Source organism: Brachionichthys hirsutus, chromosome 14 (genome assembly GCF_040956055.1).
Source record: "Brachionichthys hirsutus isolate HB-005 chromosome 14, CSIRO-AGI_Bhir_v1, whole genome shotgun sequence".
Lineage (NCBI taxonomy): Eukaryota > Metazoa > Chordata > Actinopteri > Lophiiformes > Brachionichthyidae > Brachionichthys > Brachionichthys hirsutus.
The window spans coordinates 12,344,792-12,362,263 of NC_090910.1; the positions used below are offsets into that span (position 1 = coordinate 12,344,792).

At 53.1% G+C, this 17,472-nt stretch overlaps 1 protein-coding gene across 1 annotated transcript in view; it reads right to left on the reverse strand.

Moving 5' to 3' along the window:
* Window positions 1–17,472, reverse strand: part of LOC137904129 (A-type potassium channel modulatory protein DPP6-like) — a 39,681-nt gene that overhangs the window by 12,753 nt on the left and 9,456 nt on the right. Inside the window, exons 3-4 of the mRNA XM_068748292.1 lie at window positions 6,618–6,732; window positions 4,356–4,454 (exon numbers count right to left, since the gene is read on the reverse strand). Coding sequence (XP_068604393.1) covers window positions 4,356–4,454; window positions 6,618–6,732 — 214 coding nt within the window. The remainder of the gene's footprint in view (window positions 1–4,355; window positions 4,455–6,617; window positions 6,733–17,472) is intronic.

Here is a 17,472-nt window from a genome sequence, read left to right on the forward strand (position 1 = left end):
TCCCGTAGTGAGCAAGCGCACGATGTGTCGCGGTAATTAGAGCCCAGAGATTGCTCTGCAGAGCTCTCTATCTGCTGGCATATCTAATAGGCCATTAGGCGACGGAATTAGCATCACAATGGCTCCAACTCAGAACGCGCTTTGGAGAGCATCGCCAACCGCCCCCTCAGCAGCGTTCTCTCCTTGCTGGAGACCAGCAGCACACCAAGAGGGGCCGTTTCAGTTTGGCGTCCGGATACAGGGCTGCTCATGTGCAGGACATGCTAATCGCAGGACATGCTAATCGCAGGACATGCTAATCACAGGACATGCTAATCGCAGGACATGCTAATCACAGGACATGCTATCGCAGGACATGCTAATCACAGGACATGCTAATCGCAGGACATGCTAATCACAGGACATGCTAATCACAGGACATGCTAATCGCAGGAGACATGCTAATCACACGGGGCCCGGACGCATTGAAAGGCCGACGCGACGTCGACTGGACTTCAGGTTGCATCGAGACTTCGTCTTTTTCGACGGCGTCCGTTTCAGACGCCCTTTTCATCTCGAGGCCTCACCGGACCGCCGGTCTCCTCCTCCTCTCGAATCTTTCACACGGCCTCCTGCTGAGCTCATCGCATTGGACTCCTCTCCTGTGCTAGCCTAGGCGCTACGTCCTCCCTTCAGTCCGGTCCCAGCTCTCTGTCCTCGCTTGCTGGCCGTCCGCCCTGGGCAGCCTCTCCTCCTGTGATCCGAACCTTTCCACAGCACCATGTGTTGTTATTAATCCAGCATCCTGCCCCGGGCTCAGTCCTGACCCAGCCTCTCTCCGGGAAGCGCTAGCCCGAGAACTGAAGAAAGTCCAGCGAGTTCATGTCATGGACGTTCCTTTATAAAAGAATGAAGGCCGTATTTTCACCTTGTGGCTTGTTTGGTGTTTGGGTAGGACATCCCTGATGGTTGGGGGGCAGTCGTGGCGAGGGTCAATAAAGAGGGGGGGGTTAAGGTTTTTAGGACTTGGTAAAACAGCCAATCACTGCTCAGGGTTAGGCTTATGCCGTGTCTGCAGATTGATCTACTTAATGAGCCTGTAGGACGATGTAATCAATGACGAGAAATACCGACTTCCTTCTGCCAGGCGAGAGTCAGGAATCAAATCCGGGCGTTTCTCGTCTATTCGTTAATTACAGCGCGAGCCGTCAGACAATAACGGCGGTAATCAAGCGAAGCGCTCAATTAGTCAGCGAACACACAAAACAAGGTTCTTCAGGGTTTCCTCGCCTCAAGGATTCAAGCGAGACGCTTTTTCCTTCCTTTCATCGCCGAGAGACGAACCGAACGCGGCTACGAATCAAAGGACGCCGACTCTCTTTCTACCGTCTCCTGAGGGGGTCGGGTTCCGCTGCTTGTGGATCAACCTGAACCCCCCCCAGATAAAACTGGCGTCCGGGACTTGGGCAGTCTGATGGCGTCCCGATGGGCGGTTCCGTTTCTCCTGAGCTCATCATTGAGGGCAGAGAAACGTTATTTCTGTCTCCTGCTGTTCGACCTTTCAGACAATGTTTCTGGCTTCATTTGAATTTCGCTCATCTGTGTAGCCTTCAAACAGCTTTAGACCCCCCCCCCCCCCCACCAGACCTTCAAAATAAAAGAAAGGAAAATAAAAGCCGCTAACATGACAGCTGAGGCCGTATTAAAGACCTCGACGAGGTGCAGAGCAGATCGCAGCTTCAGTGTTTCTTCTGCGTTGAAACATAAATGTTTCCTTCCTCCTTTGACGGAGACCTCGCCGGGACGCGCTGTCCAACGCAGGCGGTCCGTGTCCTCCTCCTGTCCCCAGTGGATTACCCTTGAGGGCGGTTGAGCGGCGGCTCTGCTCGCCGTTAAGTCGCCGTATTCCTTCCGAGATGACTCCCACGGGGGGGGGGGGGGGGGGGAGTACTTTCAGGGACCCTCCATCGACTCGACGGAACTCGAGCTTCTCTTAACCTCTACCCTCAATTTGCAATGAATCCTGAAGTCGACTTGACTCGCCGCCTGCGGGGGCTGACAGTCGTTTTGTGAGCGTCTGCCAGCTGTTCGCTTCGGCCTCGTAAATCCACAGCATCCGGCGGCCGCTTCCTCTTTTCCAGCGGTTTTCTTGCAAACCAATCACGGGCCTTAAAGAGCCGCCGCTCGCCTGATAATTAAGATCATTAGACGAGTCGAGCGTCTGGCTAATGATCATAGTAATAACGGCGGCGGAGACACTTTCAGAATGATGGAACGGCGGCTCGGAGGAGCTTCCGCTTCCTCGCCGGTCAAACAAACGCACGTTTGAGTCTATTTATCGGTTTGTTTATTTCACTCTTAAGCAGATGCCTCGTTTTCTCAGAACAATCCGTCTCAGATCTGAGGAAGACGAGGAAGCTGCAGCAGAGACACGCGACCATCAGGCTGCAGCTCGCCTCACGCGCGTCGTAAGCGTGTCGTAAGCGCGTCGTAAGCGAGTCGTAAGCGAGTCGTAAGCGTGCCGTAAGCGTGCCGTAAGCGCGCCGTAAGCGAGTCGTAAGCGCGCCGCAAGCGCGCCGCAAGCGCGTCGTAAGCGTGTCGTAAGCGAGTCGTAAGCGCGTCGTAAGCGCGTCGTAAGCGCGTCGTAAGCGCGCCGTAAGCGAGTCGTAAGCGCCTCGTAAGCGCGTCGTAAGCGCGCCGTAAGCGCGTCGTAAGCGTGCCGTAAGCGCGTCGTAAGCGCGCCGTAAGCGCGTCGTAAGCGCGTCGTAAGCACGCCGTAAGCGCGCCGTAAGCGCGTCGTAAGCGCGCCGTAGGCGAGTCGTAGGCGCGTCGTAGGCGCGTCGTAAGCGCGCCGTAAGCGTGTCGTAAGAGAGTCGTAAGCGCATCGTAAGCGCGTCGTAAGCGTGCCGTAAGCGCGTCGTAAGCGTGTGAATAATAATTAGCAGCATCTCAGTCTTCTCTAATCTTTGCAGACACAAAGCGATAATTGGTGCTTTATTAAGTCTCCTTCCTTCTCCTGGGAATAAAGCCAGCCTTAATTAATGCATTCACACACGACTGATGCCGTTACTACGACTGCCGTAACTTAGCAACGGTGAGAATAAACATGAATATTTCTGACAGACAGATTAATCTCTTGTTTTTCAGGCGTTTTCTCAGGTGACCTGCGGCTACAGATCGGATGGACTCACTTCCTGTATTTGTCTGGCCCCTCCTCTGTCCCAAACTCCGCCCTCTAGCCTGCATCACGCTAAACGGGGCTGAATTCTAACATTGATATTTTGAAAATGTAAGAAACAAACGAAACGACTGAAGTTGAACTTTCGGTTGTTTTCCCGCCGCTCCTCAAACTCTCGAATCACATTTAGGACGAGGCAGAAGGAAGCGTTTTCTCCCGCTGGAAGTCGAACGTTGATCATTAAGGATTCCGGATATTTGTCCCGCCTCCAGGGAGCCGATTGGCGGGCGTGTGAAGGGAAACCGAAATTAGGTCTAAAGAAAAATCAATTTCAGCGCCGATCAGGAGGCCGTTAGTTCAAAGGAAGCGTGGAGGTAAAGAACAGAACCAGCTGATGGGCGTCGCCTCCTCGTCTGCTGCAGCTAAAAATACCCCCGGATCCAGGCGAGAGGCGGCGGCCAATCAGAAGCCGGGTAGAACTTCACAACGGGGACCGTTTGATGCTGATGTAGCCATTCGTCTCCTACAATCACGCCGCCGCCGTCGTTTGAAGCGCGGCCTCCATTCGCGGAGCGGCAGATGTTAGCTTCCAGATGTGCCGCGCCGCGATGCGTTCGAGCCTGATTGAACTGTTTACGGCGTTTGTGGGTCGCAGCGACGGGAGGCGGAGATTCAGCCACGGGAGACGTTCCGTACTTTTGGCACATCTGGGGACCCGTAGTTAAAGCAAACACGGGCGTCGGCGCCGCCGCCATCAAAACAGGAAACAGTTCAGCGATTAAACAAAGAGAATTAATGATAAAGACTTTAACTTATCTTTAACTCAATAAGTCGTGTTTTATTGTAAAGCACGAATTATTATTATTATTATAAACACACAAATATGTTAAATGGATTATCCGCCATCGATCGCGGACGAGGGCTGTGGTTCCAGGAACAAATAGTTCGGAACGCCAGACGGCGAGGACACAAACAACGTGTAGAAAAAGAAAGGAGGCGGTTCTGTGCCCGCCGTTCGGTAGGAGGCGGACCTTTAGCTGCTCTCGTGACATCACGGCGGCGGCTTTCATCTGTTACATCATCGCCTCGTCATCGGTAGCAGTTAGACTGTAAATCTGATCTGATCTGCATCGGGGTTCATTTCCCACGATTGGTTCTCGACCCTTAAACGGGCTTCGAGCTGAACCGGGTCACTTACTGCTGATCCATTTGGCGCCGGGGTCGTGAACCTTGAAGTCTTTCCTGAAGAGGTCGCCAACGGTCACCTTCCCCTTCAGCGCCAGGCGGTCGTCCTCGCCTGCAGACGACAGGAGCAAAACGTTAGCCGCTAGCAGAACACGTGACCCGCTTTAGAACCCGGCACGGCCCCTCATCTTTAGCATCATCCGGATCCAGATCCGGATCCAGCTGGACCCCTCATTCCGTGTTCAGGACACTGATCATTTATTTCTGGGAACAAGTTCTCCCTTCAGGCTGCAGCCGTGCTACGATGAAGACGAGTGATGAAGACTCAGCCGAGGCGCGAAGCCGCCGGTTTTGGCGGCGCAGCTGAGCTGATGAAGGAGTAATCTCCTCTGAGCCTTCCTCGCCGTTTCAGCGTCATCGTTGGCAGACCCAGAACCGACTGATGGATGTGAAGCGGAGCAACCGGAACCGGTCCGAAGCTTCCGGTGAACGACGAAGTCCTTTTGAACATCAGCGGCGCCGCGCGGCGTTCGTCAAGCCGTGACGCCGTCCTCTAAGCCGACTCCGACAGATGTTCGGATCGCTGAGTCGCAGCTGTCGGAGGAAGAAAGAGCAGATGGAGGGAGGAAGAGGAGGGGCAGACGAAGGCTGGCGGCGTAGGACCTCCCTCGCGTTGGATTCTTTCATCCGAGCTCCGTGATGCAACAGGAAGTCCAAACGTCTTCCACCTTCGTCTCTCTTATCCAATCAGAGCGGTTTAAATTCCGAGGCCTTGCGTCGCCGTCCAAACGCACGCGCCATCTTGTCCCGCCAGATGGACGGACGGACGGCGACTCATCCTGCGCTCCCGGTGAGGATGGAAACGCCCCTGAAGGCATCGTCAGAGCGACAGCCTGCAACCGTAAGGGGCGGCCTCCCGTCAGACGGCGGCGTTTAAACGCCGTAAACATCGGCTGTGGCGTTTAGAGTTTACATTTAATATCACGCTTTTATTCAAACAACTCATCTCCCGTTGCGTCTTTATCGGTTGGATGCATTTAATCACCCCTGGAACAAGCCACCATTTCCTGTATCGATAACCACGCATCGTCGGCGCCGTCATCGCGTGGGCCGGCCCGCCTTCCTTCGGACCGAGCTCCGGTTGTGTTGAAGCGGGAGCTCAGGAATATGGAGTTTTCATAGGAGGAGGGCGAAGCCCGCGTGTGAGAGAACAAAGTGGCTGTCAGGAGCAGTTAGAGTCGGGCAGGGAGCATCCATCAAGGAGCCCCCCCCCCCCCCCCCCTCCGACAGCACAGCCTCTAAACGTTCCTCCTCCATGTGTAATTACAGCAAAGCAAGATGTTCCCGATGATGCCGCATTGATTTAGCATCTTAAGGGTGAAATCCTCCCTGAAGCGGCGTTACAGAAACGTCCTCGCTGTCGTTTATTTAAGCTTTAAAGTCTGCGCCGACTTTCCTTTATTCGCTCACGTCCCCGTAGAAACTAAACGGCCTAATCGCACACGTAGCGTAGCGTAGCGCCGATAAGATGTTTTTGTCAGCAGCAGCGGAGGTTCAGATAAGACGCGCCCGGAATCAGCAGCGGGAACGCTATCAGCTGTGATATCGGCTCCTGATAATTCCCGCTCGTCTTCACCGCCGCCGGGGGAGGAAGCCGCCCCACATTTCTCCTCAGACAGTAGCCAACGATAGCGGATGTGCAGATCAGGATCTGGTTCACCCACGGCCGGGCCGGCGAGGAGAAGACGACACAGTTAGCTTAGCATCCTGCATCCTGAAGGGCGAGGTGGGAAAACCGACTCTAGCGCTGACCCCGATGGGAACGCCACGTCCGTAACAAGCGCGTCGTTACCGCATGACGGCGCCTCGCCTGGACTGCCCCGCCTCCGGCGGCGTGCAGAGACCGCATCAAGGAGCTTTATGGGCCTGACTACGAACAGATGGCCGCTTGATTAAACCTTAATGTAAATGTGCAGAAAGAGAAAACCTGAAGGTCGCCGAACTCAAACACAGATGCCTTCAAATAACCGGGAACGACGCGGCGTGCGTGCGCCGGGAGGAGACAGATGGCGAGCTAATGGAGACGTGGCGTCCAGGTTCACTGACCTTCGCTAATGGCGGCCCGTGTGGAGGTTAAGCCCGAGTTTACAGCAGACGCAAGGACACGGAGCGCTCCGGTGGGATCGATCACGGCGCTAATGGGCATGTCCGCGCATAATAACCGCTGCGTAAACACGGGTACAAGGCCCCGCCCCTCGCCGCCGGCGCCGGGTACCTGGTGTCAACAGGATGACGGAGGTGACAATCAGCGAGCAGATGACCAGAATGACAAGGAGGGCGATCGCTATTCCCTTCCAGTTCCTCTGCGGAGGGTTGCTGCCCACCAGCTCCTGCAGAGAGAGGAGGAGGAGGAGGAGAAACGAGAGGAGGAAGACAAAAGGAAAGCATGAACAATATGTTGGTCACGAGAACAAAAAGATTCTCCACTGAGGATAAGAAGAATTACAGGTAGAAAAGAACTCCAAGGGCGAACGTGAGTCAGAGATACGGGAGGAGGAGGAGAATCCTTAATGAGCGCAGCATCAGCGGCTATCGCCTGGAAACCAAAGCGACAGATAAAAATGGATCTGAAGACGTGCCGGCTGACGGCGGAGGCGCTCCGGGGCGGAGTCATGAACAACCTTCAGGCGGTTTGTTTTCATCTGACCCGCAAAGCGAGTGGATTTAAAAGAAGGGGTGAAACACGAAGCGTCACCGCAGGGCAGGAAGTCACAAATCAAATCATGGGCAATGCGGTCGCCGGGCAGCGAGGAGCAGCCGGCGGCGAGGAGCAGGGACTGAAACAAAGGCTTTCCAAACCGAGGGTGGAGGACGGGTCCACGCTAGCCTCATTTATTCAACGTTAAATCGCCTTCAACTACAAACACACGCATCAACATCAACAACCACACAGCGCTAATGCTAACGTGTAACTAGCGTTGTTTTTTAGCCTTTAGCATCTAAAAAAAACTTGCTGACATGAAATAGTCAACAACTTGTGATCTGGTCACATGACCTGTTTAATATTCTGCTTTATTTACAACATTGTTTCTGTAATAAAGCTATTTTAGCAGTTAGCAGCTAACACAATCTGTTAGAGACCATTAGAGCTTTATTTACCAAAATGTTGCTAACAGAAGCTAAACTGCAGCTAAATGCTGCATTTAAAATATAGCCACTGCATGCTAACGCTAAGGCAATAGCAGCCCCTTCTCGATTAGCCCTTGTAATTGTGGTAAATAAAAGCAGCCCTGGCTAAACAGACTTTTAAAACAGCGTTTCCCTCCCCCGTCCTGATTGGTCTGGCACACGGCTGCAAATACCACGACCTGGTGGGATTAAAACACGGAGCGTCCGAATGCTAAACTGTTAGCGGAGGATTATTAAGTTGTTAATTAGTTTATGGCTGATAAAGGAGCGAGGCCGGGCCGCGCTCTGGAGACCTGCGGCTGGGCGCTAATGAACACAAGCCCGGCTCTAATGGCGCCGAATGGCTGATCCATGAAGCAAAACCTTCCGTGGCCTCGTTCCCACCTTAATTGAAAGGAGCTCAAGACATCATTAGCCTGCAGATAAGAGCAGCCGGCGCCACTTAGCAGGCTGTCCGCAACCCGGGTTCATCGTGACGGGAGTCGGCAAGGCGGCGTGGCGGTTATCGCCAGTGCGTTAGATTTCCTCCCCGTCAGAGGGATTGATGGAGGCGCGTGTCCGTGTGTGCGTGCAACCCGTAGGGTAGCTCCAGGCCTCCCGCCATTTGCTGGCTTTCTCTAAATGTCGAAGCCGTTTTATCGCGTTTATCTGAACGCGAGCCGACCCCGCCGATCGGACGAAGCTCGGAGATCTGAAACCGTATCTCGGCCCAGCAGCTCATTTTCAGGTTAAAGTTTATCTCTGCGTTTTGTCCACCCTTTCCGTCGGCGAGAGGCGGAAAACATCAAACACGCGACCTTTCCGCGCCGCTAGCTGCTCTGTTCTCTCGGATCCACCGCCGCCGAGTAACGGAGAGATAAACAGATTATCCGACGCCGTCGCCGTGTTGTAGGAAAACCGCCGACGGACTGCTGCCTCTCTCTCTTACATTCTGCGGGAAAATATTTACACCGGAGCGCATCCGGAAAATTCTGTGGAGCCTCCACTCGGGACGAACAGCCGTCGCTTCGGTTTTAGACTAATTAATCGATAAAGTCGTTTATTCAGCTGATCTCAGGTCTGCAGACCGAGCCGGCGACACGTCCTGGAAGTCCTGGATACCCTCCCTGCTCTCGCCCCTTTGATCCGCCATTATAACGATGACTGAACTAATTAGCGAGCGTTTCTGCGCCGAAGCAACAACGAGCGATTGCAAAGCGACGAGGTTTAAACGAGCAGCGACGGACGTCGGAGGCGAGTTGGGAGGCTGCAGGAAGACGGGGAGCGTGACCGCACGAGAGGCCGCCGTGTTTCCTGTCACATTTAGGGGCGCGGTGAAAGCAGAGCGCCAATTCCTCCCCAAGAGTCTCAAAAGTGACGGCGTATCGCCGAGTCGACAACCGCGAAGTTAATCCAACACTTTGAAATCGTTTTTGGAGGGTATGGCTTTTCATCTCTAGGAATGGACAAGCAATTTAGCGACCTCGATACAACAATAACTCTGACACCTTCTCGGCGTAAAGAAGGCGTAAATGAAGAGTGAAGACTCTTCTCTACGCCGCCTTGTTCATTTACCCAGACCTCGTCTCGCCTGGTAGTTAGCTAGCAAAACGTCGCCAGCTTCTTTAAACAACACGCCTCTGCTGTCGGCTTTGTAGCATGTATGCAGAACAATGCTAAAGGTGCAGCGGCGCCGCCTCGAACCTGGCGTTCAAAATAAACGCTCCATCACATTGCGGGTGAGCGGATAACGGCCGAAGCGCACGGCGTGGCGTCGAAACAACAGAAGGTATCTCCAGCGTTGATTGTAGCTTGAACGCCAGCGAGTTATGGCTCCATTTACGCTAGCGTTATGGGCGCTAAACTGGAAATGAGCGCTTCCGTGGCTGCTTTAACAGCCCAGGCTACGATGCGCACGAGTCGGCTATGCGCTCGCTCCTTCAGGGGGAAGCCGTAACGCCTCTGGGCGGCAACGTTGGTGCCGGCGCCGGTCATTAAACCTGATTCCCAGTGAAAATGCAGCAGCCGTGGCGTGCACGGTTTGTTATCCGCGTTCAGCGGCAGACCGGCGTGGCTGCGTGTTCATCATCAATTTCATTAGACATTACAGGAAGTTATTAGTCTTGCTAAAAATAGCGCCTGGTCGTTAGCATCAGGATGCCTTGACAGCGCAGCGCTATCGGGGATGTGGCGGGAAGGAGCTCCGAAAAGAATGCAGCGCGTCGTCGACGGCAACGGCATGTAACGAGCCAGTCAGGCTTCAAACGATGAACTCGCCCACGGAGATGCTTCGACAGACACGAGATGATGCACGCCGTTAGCGCAAACACCGAGGAGCGAAGCCGTGACCTCGGCGCGGCGGCCTCTCCGCCAACGAGTCATGAAATAATGAGTCTCAGCAGGACTCGTGTTTACGGCGAGGAGCAACGGGAGCCGCCGCCAGGACGCGTTCATCACGAAGCATTTACCCGACACTTCATCTTTAAACGCTCAGAACGGCGAGAAAAGATGGCCGACACACGGGAGAAAATAACATTCAATGAAATGTCAAATGTGACGTTGAAAAAAAAAACATTTGAAATTATAACTCATCTATTCTTTAGACTTTACGAATTCTAACTAAAACTTTCATCTTTTTTTTCTAGAATGACGTGGATTTAAATCACGTGAAATTTGGGATTATTTAAGTAAATAAATTCTGAGAAAATCAATTTAAAAAATATTTTAAGGGTAAGATTCCACAGGCATTTTAACATGAAAATGTTTATGATATTTTCAAATGAAGACTGAAAAAATTTGTTTTAACGTTTTCAAAATGTGGAATTTGGGATCATGATGTTTAAACATTTAATTTAATATTTAATTTTACAAAACAGGCAGGAAGCTAAATGACTCCGGCCTCCTAAACGCCTCCAGGAGGAGAACCGGCAGCTTCTCAGAGACGTGATCCTCATCCTGAAGCAGAGCGATCAGATTAAATGTGAGCAGCCTAATCTGGAGCGCTCTCCTATTGTTTCAGTGCTTTTAAACGCAGACGGATTTCCCTCCTGAGAGTTCTCCGGTCTCTGAATTAAACATCCCGGCGTCGGGCGCCTCTCTCCGGGTCAGAGGATAACGACGGCGTGTGATTTCCAACCCATTTCAGAGCGGCGTGTTGTTGTGTCGGCGTCGGCTTGGTTTGGTTGATTTGCCACCGAATCCCTTCCAGCCCATTAGAGGGACGCCGGGATGGCGCCGCGGCGGAAGAGAACCAATAGGAACGCTGCTCAGACGTGATTAGCATGTGACGGCCCCCGAGCCCATCGATAATCCCATAACTGATAATATACGTAAATGAAATCTGATTTTCTGCAGCCGGTGCAGATCCCATAGAGGCCATTAATCACATCTATTCTCCCTCGTCCCTATGGAAACAGAGCGAGGCTTCTTATTGGCTGGCGTCCCCTATAGAGAGCGCTCAGCTATGCGCTATGACACGGCTAGACAAGTGATGTGGGGGCGGGGGGCGTTTCCTGCCGCCCTCATCGATAATGCATGCAGGCGGTGTCAACTTTGAGGTCCTCGTCTGAAAACAAGAACACAGAACGGAGACTTTCTCCTCATTTCATCACTTTCCGGTGGCGGCGTGATTCCGTCAGGGGAGGCGAAACGCCGCCGAGGCTCCTCCGAATCAGAGATTTAACTCCCGTTACTCCAGCAGCGGGAGGAGGCGGCGCCACCAGAGGGATATAGCATTAAGAGCTAAAGCTAGCGTGCGAGCGGGAAGTAATCGTGTCCACCTGGCGTGTCGTCGCCACTTTAATTACAGACGTCGATTCAAAGGTAGCGCCGGGAACCGTTGCGGCATATCGTTAGCCGAGTATCTGAGGCCGTGCCCTCGCTCGCTAATGTGCGATGTTCTGACTGCGTGAGGCGCCGGCGGGTCCCACGGCGCCGGCGCTAATTGGATAGGTATGGATCGTCGGTGACAAAGACTAAAATGAGCCGTGTAGCCGGAGTCGATAGCGACGCCTTCCTCTCTCAGCGCGCCTCAGAAACAGAACTTGGGAACCAACTTCCAGATCATTTCTTTCTCTTCTACCTCGGTTACGTTGATTAGACCATCTGGAGAGCTACGGTAAAGTCACGCTCCCCAGGAGGAGAGCTCCATTACAGATTTATCCAGAAAAGAAAGGTGTGGCAGCAAAAACGCTGCTCTGGCGCAGGTTTATGCACTTTGATGTTTCTGACACACTGAAACAGTCCGGGTCCACGCGGTGAAACAGTCCGGGTTCACGCGGTGAAACAGTCCGGGTCCACGCGGTGAAACACTCCGGATTCACGCACTGAAACAGTCCGGGTCCACGCGGTGAAACACTCCGGGTTCACGCGGTGAATTTATGCACGCGAATCGGCCAATGAAGGTGCGGCTTCAGCATCCTTTACGCAATAACAAATACCTCGACCAGGTTTTATTTAAGCTAGAGGCCTCTGACCGCGCCTCCTTTCTCCAGCGGGAACATCTGCTGCTCGATGCTAAACAGCTGCGACAGTCAGGCGCTAGCAATGCCAGCGCCTCAAGGGGCAATCGTAGCGTGTAAACAACATCGGTGTTTATTTACAGGAACGGCGGCGGCGTGATGCGTAACCCAGCCGCGGCGACGGGGATCAGTCGCCTCCCCTTTAACCTGAAGGTCATTTCACCGTCTGCGCCGGCGCAGCAACGAGCTCACCTTTTTGGAGGTGCAATTACAGAACAACAATCCTGCCTTGAAAAGGGCCACGAGTGAATTAGCCCAGTCACAACTTCCTCTTTTGTTTTCAACCTTCAAACAGAGGCTTCGTAATCAGCGGCGTTTGGATCAATTAGCTGCCAGCGAGCCGCTGGAGGCGAACGAGGCGCCGGTTAGCTGCTCAGGCTCACTGGACAAGGTCGAGTGTTTTTACATCGGAAACCTTCCCAGACGTGCGCCCCTCTGCCCACCCGGAGCGATTGGTATTCACCGCCGGCGAGCGCCGCGTCTCCGGGGCGGCGTTGAGAACGGAGCGGCATCTTCCCCGCCGTTCCCATCCATCAGCCTTCATCCCATAACGCACACTTGTCGAGTCACTCCGACAAAACAAATGGAAACAATATGCACTAGGAGAGATCCTGGAAATGAAACGTCCCCCCAGCCCGGCGCTCCCGGGCGCGGGGGTCTAATAAAACGCCGCTGCCGCTCCCGGTGATGTTTGCCCAGGCTAATGGATTCAGGCCGGCTCTTATTTTATTGCCTCCTCCAACAAAATATGAACATTCCCTTAGAAAGAAAAGACTTCTGGCCTCTTATCGTCGTTGTAACGTTTGGCTGGAGCCGTGAAAAATGGCCGATAATTTACGAGGAGTCTTATTCTAATAGGAACAAAATCCCGCCCTCGCCTCCCGCCTGCTTCCGTGCATCGGGAACGCCGGCGTCTCTCCACGAAGGCCGGGGCGACTCCTCGAGTCAGATTTGATTTGGGGTAATGCATCGAAAGGTGTGATTAGCCCCCCCCCCCGGTGCGGAGGCGTGCACATGGGCCTTTCAAGCCACTTCATCTCTCCTGGTTGTGCGGCTAATTGTCAGGTCTCCATGGCAACCCTGCCAAAAGGTAATTCACCGCTTGCCCTCTGTGTGGCCGCCTGTTGTTCAAGACGGGACGAGCGTTTCTCTACTGATGGGATTCGTCTGAAGGTTCTTCCCTGCGTTCCCAGTCTTCTTCTACGGGGCGTGAACGTTTAGACGCCGCAGTTTGCTCTTCTGTCAGGCCGATGGTTCGTCTCCTGCGAGCGCCGGAGGAAGAGAAATGCGAGCCTTAGCTTCCGCTAGTGCATCAAACCTGAGCAGGACGGAGGAGGCGGGACATAAATCCGGTCATAACGAGGGTGGCGTGTCCGTAATGAAGCCTTCATAACGGAAAAAATATTTGTCTCAACTCTTTGAATAATTTAACGGCGAGAGGAGCCACTGACGGCGCTCTCATTACTTTGCTTTGCCTCCAGCTGGGAGGAAATTAGCATAGCTTAGCATTAGCAATCGTAGCCGTCTGCTGTCGGTCATCCGTCCACCCCTCTGCCTCTGAACGGCTCTCCAGACTCCTTTCTTTGTGATGATGATCTACTCATCATCAATCAGCCTCAAACTTCAGTGGTCCGAGTACTGACCCCCGACACCGTTGGCCACGCCTCCACCTGTCAGGCATTCACTGGCTTATCGACAATTAAATAAAAACGACACAACCCGGTGGAGGGGTTGCATTTAGGTGTAAAGCAGGTTCACAGCATGATCCAGCATTCACCCGCATTCAAAGGCAAACGGGAACCGATCCATCGGGATCGAGACGCCGGGCGCAATCCTGGGTCGACCCGTTCGACACGCAGATGAGATTTGATGCACCCGGGAACGCTTTTACGATGAATCAATTGTTTACCTGCTCAGACGACGTCCCGGTTGTCTGCAGGGCGCAGACAGATGTGGAGGATGGCCGCCTTTGATGGAGATATTCGCCTGACTGAGTGGCGTTCTGGTCGTTACCGGAATGATAGAACTTTTAAACGTGTTCATCTGTTCTCGTGAGCACACAGACGCCCAAACTCCTTATTGGATATTTGTCAGATTTACTGCCTGAGAGGAACAAGGTAAGTGTTTCTCTGCACACACGAGGAACCATCGATCTCTCACGGGCGGATTCGGGTTCCGGGTGACCGTGGGCTGGAGACGTGATGAAGTGCCGCCTCCGTGTCTGCAGACGGGCGCCTTTTATTCAATAAAGCTTTATTATTATTGTTTAGAGAAATGCTCCAAATGAAAATCAAAGCACGCAGAAAAAGGTGAAGCGGGCGGGACCGACTCTTCAGCCACCTGACGGAGGAGGAGGAGGAGCCAGGGCGACCTGGAAAAGAACGGTTTGAACCCACGATGGATCGGTCAACCATGAAAAGCAATCCCAAGGAGGGGTGGGCGGAGCCACAGCCAACCCAAGGGCCGCGCACTTTGCGATGCGTCTCCAGCCCCGTTTTACTGTCTGTATTCAGAAGACACTCAGGGTGAAATTACAGGTAATAAAGGGGGCGGCGCCGACGCGTCCTCCCAGCTGTTTAACGTCTCCCAGAGTGCGCGAGTGTTCAGTCGTGGGAAACGCAACAAAATGTGGGTAAACAACATTCTTCAAGGACCATCAAAGAGCCCATCATCATTATCATCATCATCATCATCAGCGATTGGACGCCAAAGACCTCAGGTTGCATCTGTCACGACGCGAACAGAGCAGGAATACAGACTTTAAGAAGTTTCAGAGGAACTCGTCCTGAACTAAGGTTCGCTCCTCCCTGAGGAACGTCTCCCGATGAACCGGAACCCGTTCACGGATCCTCCTCAAGGCGTAGCCGAGTCTTTCCCGATCCGCTTCCAACCCGGTGGAAAAACACGGTTTTCACTGCTGGCAAACCAACGGACTGAACGACGACCCAACCGACCAACTGACGAAGCAACCAACCGACCAACTGTCCAACCAACCAACGGACTGAACGACAACCCAACCGACCAACTGACGAAGCAACCAACCGACCAACTGTCCAACCAACCAACGGACTGAACGACGACCCAACCGACCAACTGACGAAGCAACCAACTGACCAACTGTCCAACCAACCAACGGATTGAACGACAACCCAACCGACCAACTGTCCAACCAACCAACGGACTGAACGACAACCCAACCGACCAACTGACGAAGCAACCAACCGACCAACTGTCCAACCAACCAACGGACTGAACGACAACCCAACCGACCAACTGACGAAGCAACCAACCGACCAACTGTCCAACCAACCAACTTACGAAGCAACCAACCAACCAACCGACCAACTGACGAAGCAACCAACCGACCAACTGTCCAACCAACCAACTTACGAAGCAACCAACCGACCAACTGACGAAGCAACCAACCGACCAACTGTCCAACCAACCAACGGATTGAACGACAACCCAACCGACCAACCGACCAAGCAACCAACGGATTGAACGACCAACCAACCAACTGTCCAACCAGCCAACAACGCAACTAAATCACTGGCTGTTGGCGGATTCAAGGGGCTCTTATTGGCTAATCCTCCTTTCTTTCCCAGAATGTGTTTTTGTATTTTATTCTGCTGACATTGAAAACAAACACAAACACAAACGGACCCGTCTGAAACCATCAGCGCCTCAGTGAGCCTTGATTTGCTCGATCAGGTTTGGAGGTTCACCTGCATCCTGAAGGCCTTTATTCTTTATTCTGTCCGTCTGTAAATTATTTGTCTTGTGATCTTATAAATTCGCTCCGGGATTTTCAAAATAAAAGGCTGAACGGTCCTTGCCGCTGAGAGGAAACCTTTCATGTGAGCTCCGAGTGTCTGACAGTCTTTAATGCCTTTTTTAAAAAGACTCCTCCAATAACATCCAGTAACTAGTCCCCCCCGGACGGACCGGGACAACGAGGTCGCCTTGAAACCTGATCTCCTCCTGGATGGCTGGCGGACAGAGACCAAACCCAGGCCCGTGCTTTGGTCCTAATTGGGCGCTGTATTGATTTCCGGGCCCGTCGACACGCCCGAGGTGACCTTTTGTTTGAGAATAATTGCTCTATCAGGGGGTTTATTCAGGCACCTGCTGGGTATCTCAGACGCCATTATCATCCAATAAGAATCCCTCGGCAGTAAAGCGGCGACCCTGTTCTGATATGTGCGGCGGACACGGACTCGGCACTGCAGGGGCTTATCGCCGAACGAGAACGCCGGGTCGGCTCGGAACATTTGTGGGTTAACGCAAGCTCTGAAGCGGGAAGATAAGGTTATAACATCATTTCAGAGAGGTGGCGAAAACCATTGACCGTTCTGCAACAGGCGCCAGAGAATGAGACGCACGTTATGGAACAGCCATATAACGCGTTTGGGAAGGCGGCGGGAACACGCCGTTGGAGCGGCGCTCCGTTTTATACGCCAACAACAAAACAGCTGGGAGTAAACAGCCCGCTGCTCAGAATGCGGTTCGGCTGCTTCGGGTTCATCTAAGGTGTAGAAAGCAGCGAGAGCGAGTTAGAAAGTTTCTCTGGCTTGGACTCGATGCTTGGCTGAAGCCCGCTGGACCTCGGACCTCCAGAGAGCCAATAACAGAGGAGAGCCAAGAAATGCCATTTGTTTCTGCACCATTTGGGCTTTCCAAAAGGGCTAATGTCACAACTTTGGAAATAAATGTTGGATATTAGCCCGGAATGGTCGGCTTGACTTCAGACCAAAACACCTCCAGGCTCAACTGGACCCAACAGAGTCCCTTTAGTGAGCCGGGCCGAGACCTCGGGTCCCCGAGAAGACCAGGACGTCCATTTGTGCTCAAGCAAGCGTTCTGCAGAGCTTGGTTCGTATGCGAGACGAAGAGCTTCACGGGTTTATGTAAGGTGTCGGGACGCCGTCCCGTCGCTGTGGACAGAAGACAGAAGGCGAGCGGCGGCGGGGTTCAACCATCAGGCTCAAATCAAACATGGCCGTCAGAGCACTCCGGATCCGGGAGGAGACGCGCCGCGTCTGCTTCCTCTCGTCACTCCTGAAACACGCCACGGAACCGCAGACTAAAAATAGGTGCTTTAAAGCGCCGCTGAATTCCTCCAGCGTCCGTTAGAAGCTCCCGTTTACAGAACGAACATCCGACGGCCCGAAGGAGCCGTCGCTATAAAGGCGTTAGCATTGAATTCTCAACAAGTCTTTTGTTCCTTATTGGCATAAAAACAGATGTCGTTCTTGTAAAGTAAAGTTTTAATGTCCCACAATGCATTTATTACCACAACAGAAGCTCAACACCTCATGTTACCCCGACACCTCGAAGCAGCTTCACGTTTTGCTACCCCGGACGTGTGAAACAGATTCATTCGTATATTTACTGCACGTTAAATATAAAAAGGTTACTTTGACACAAGCAATAAGTAAAACA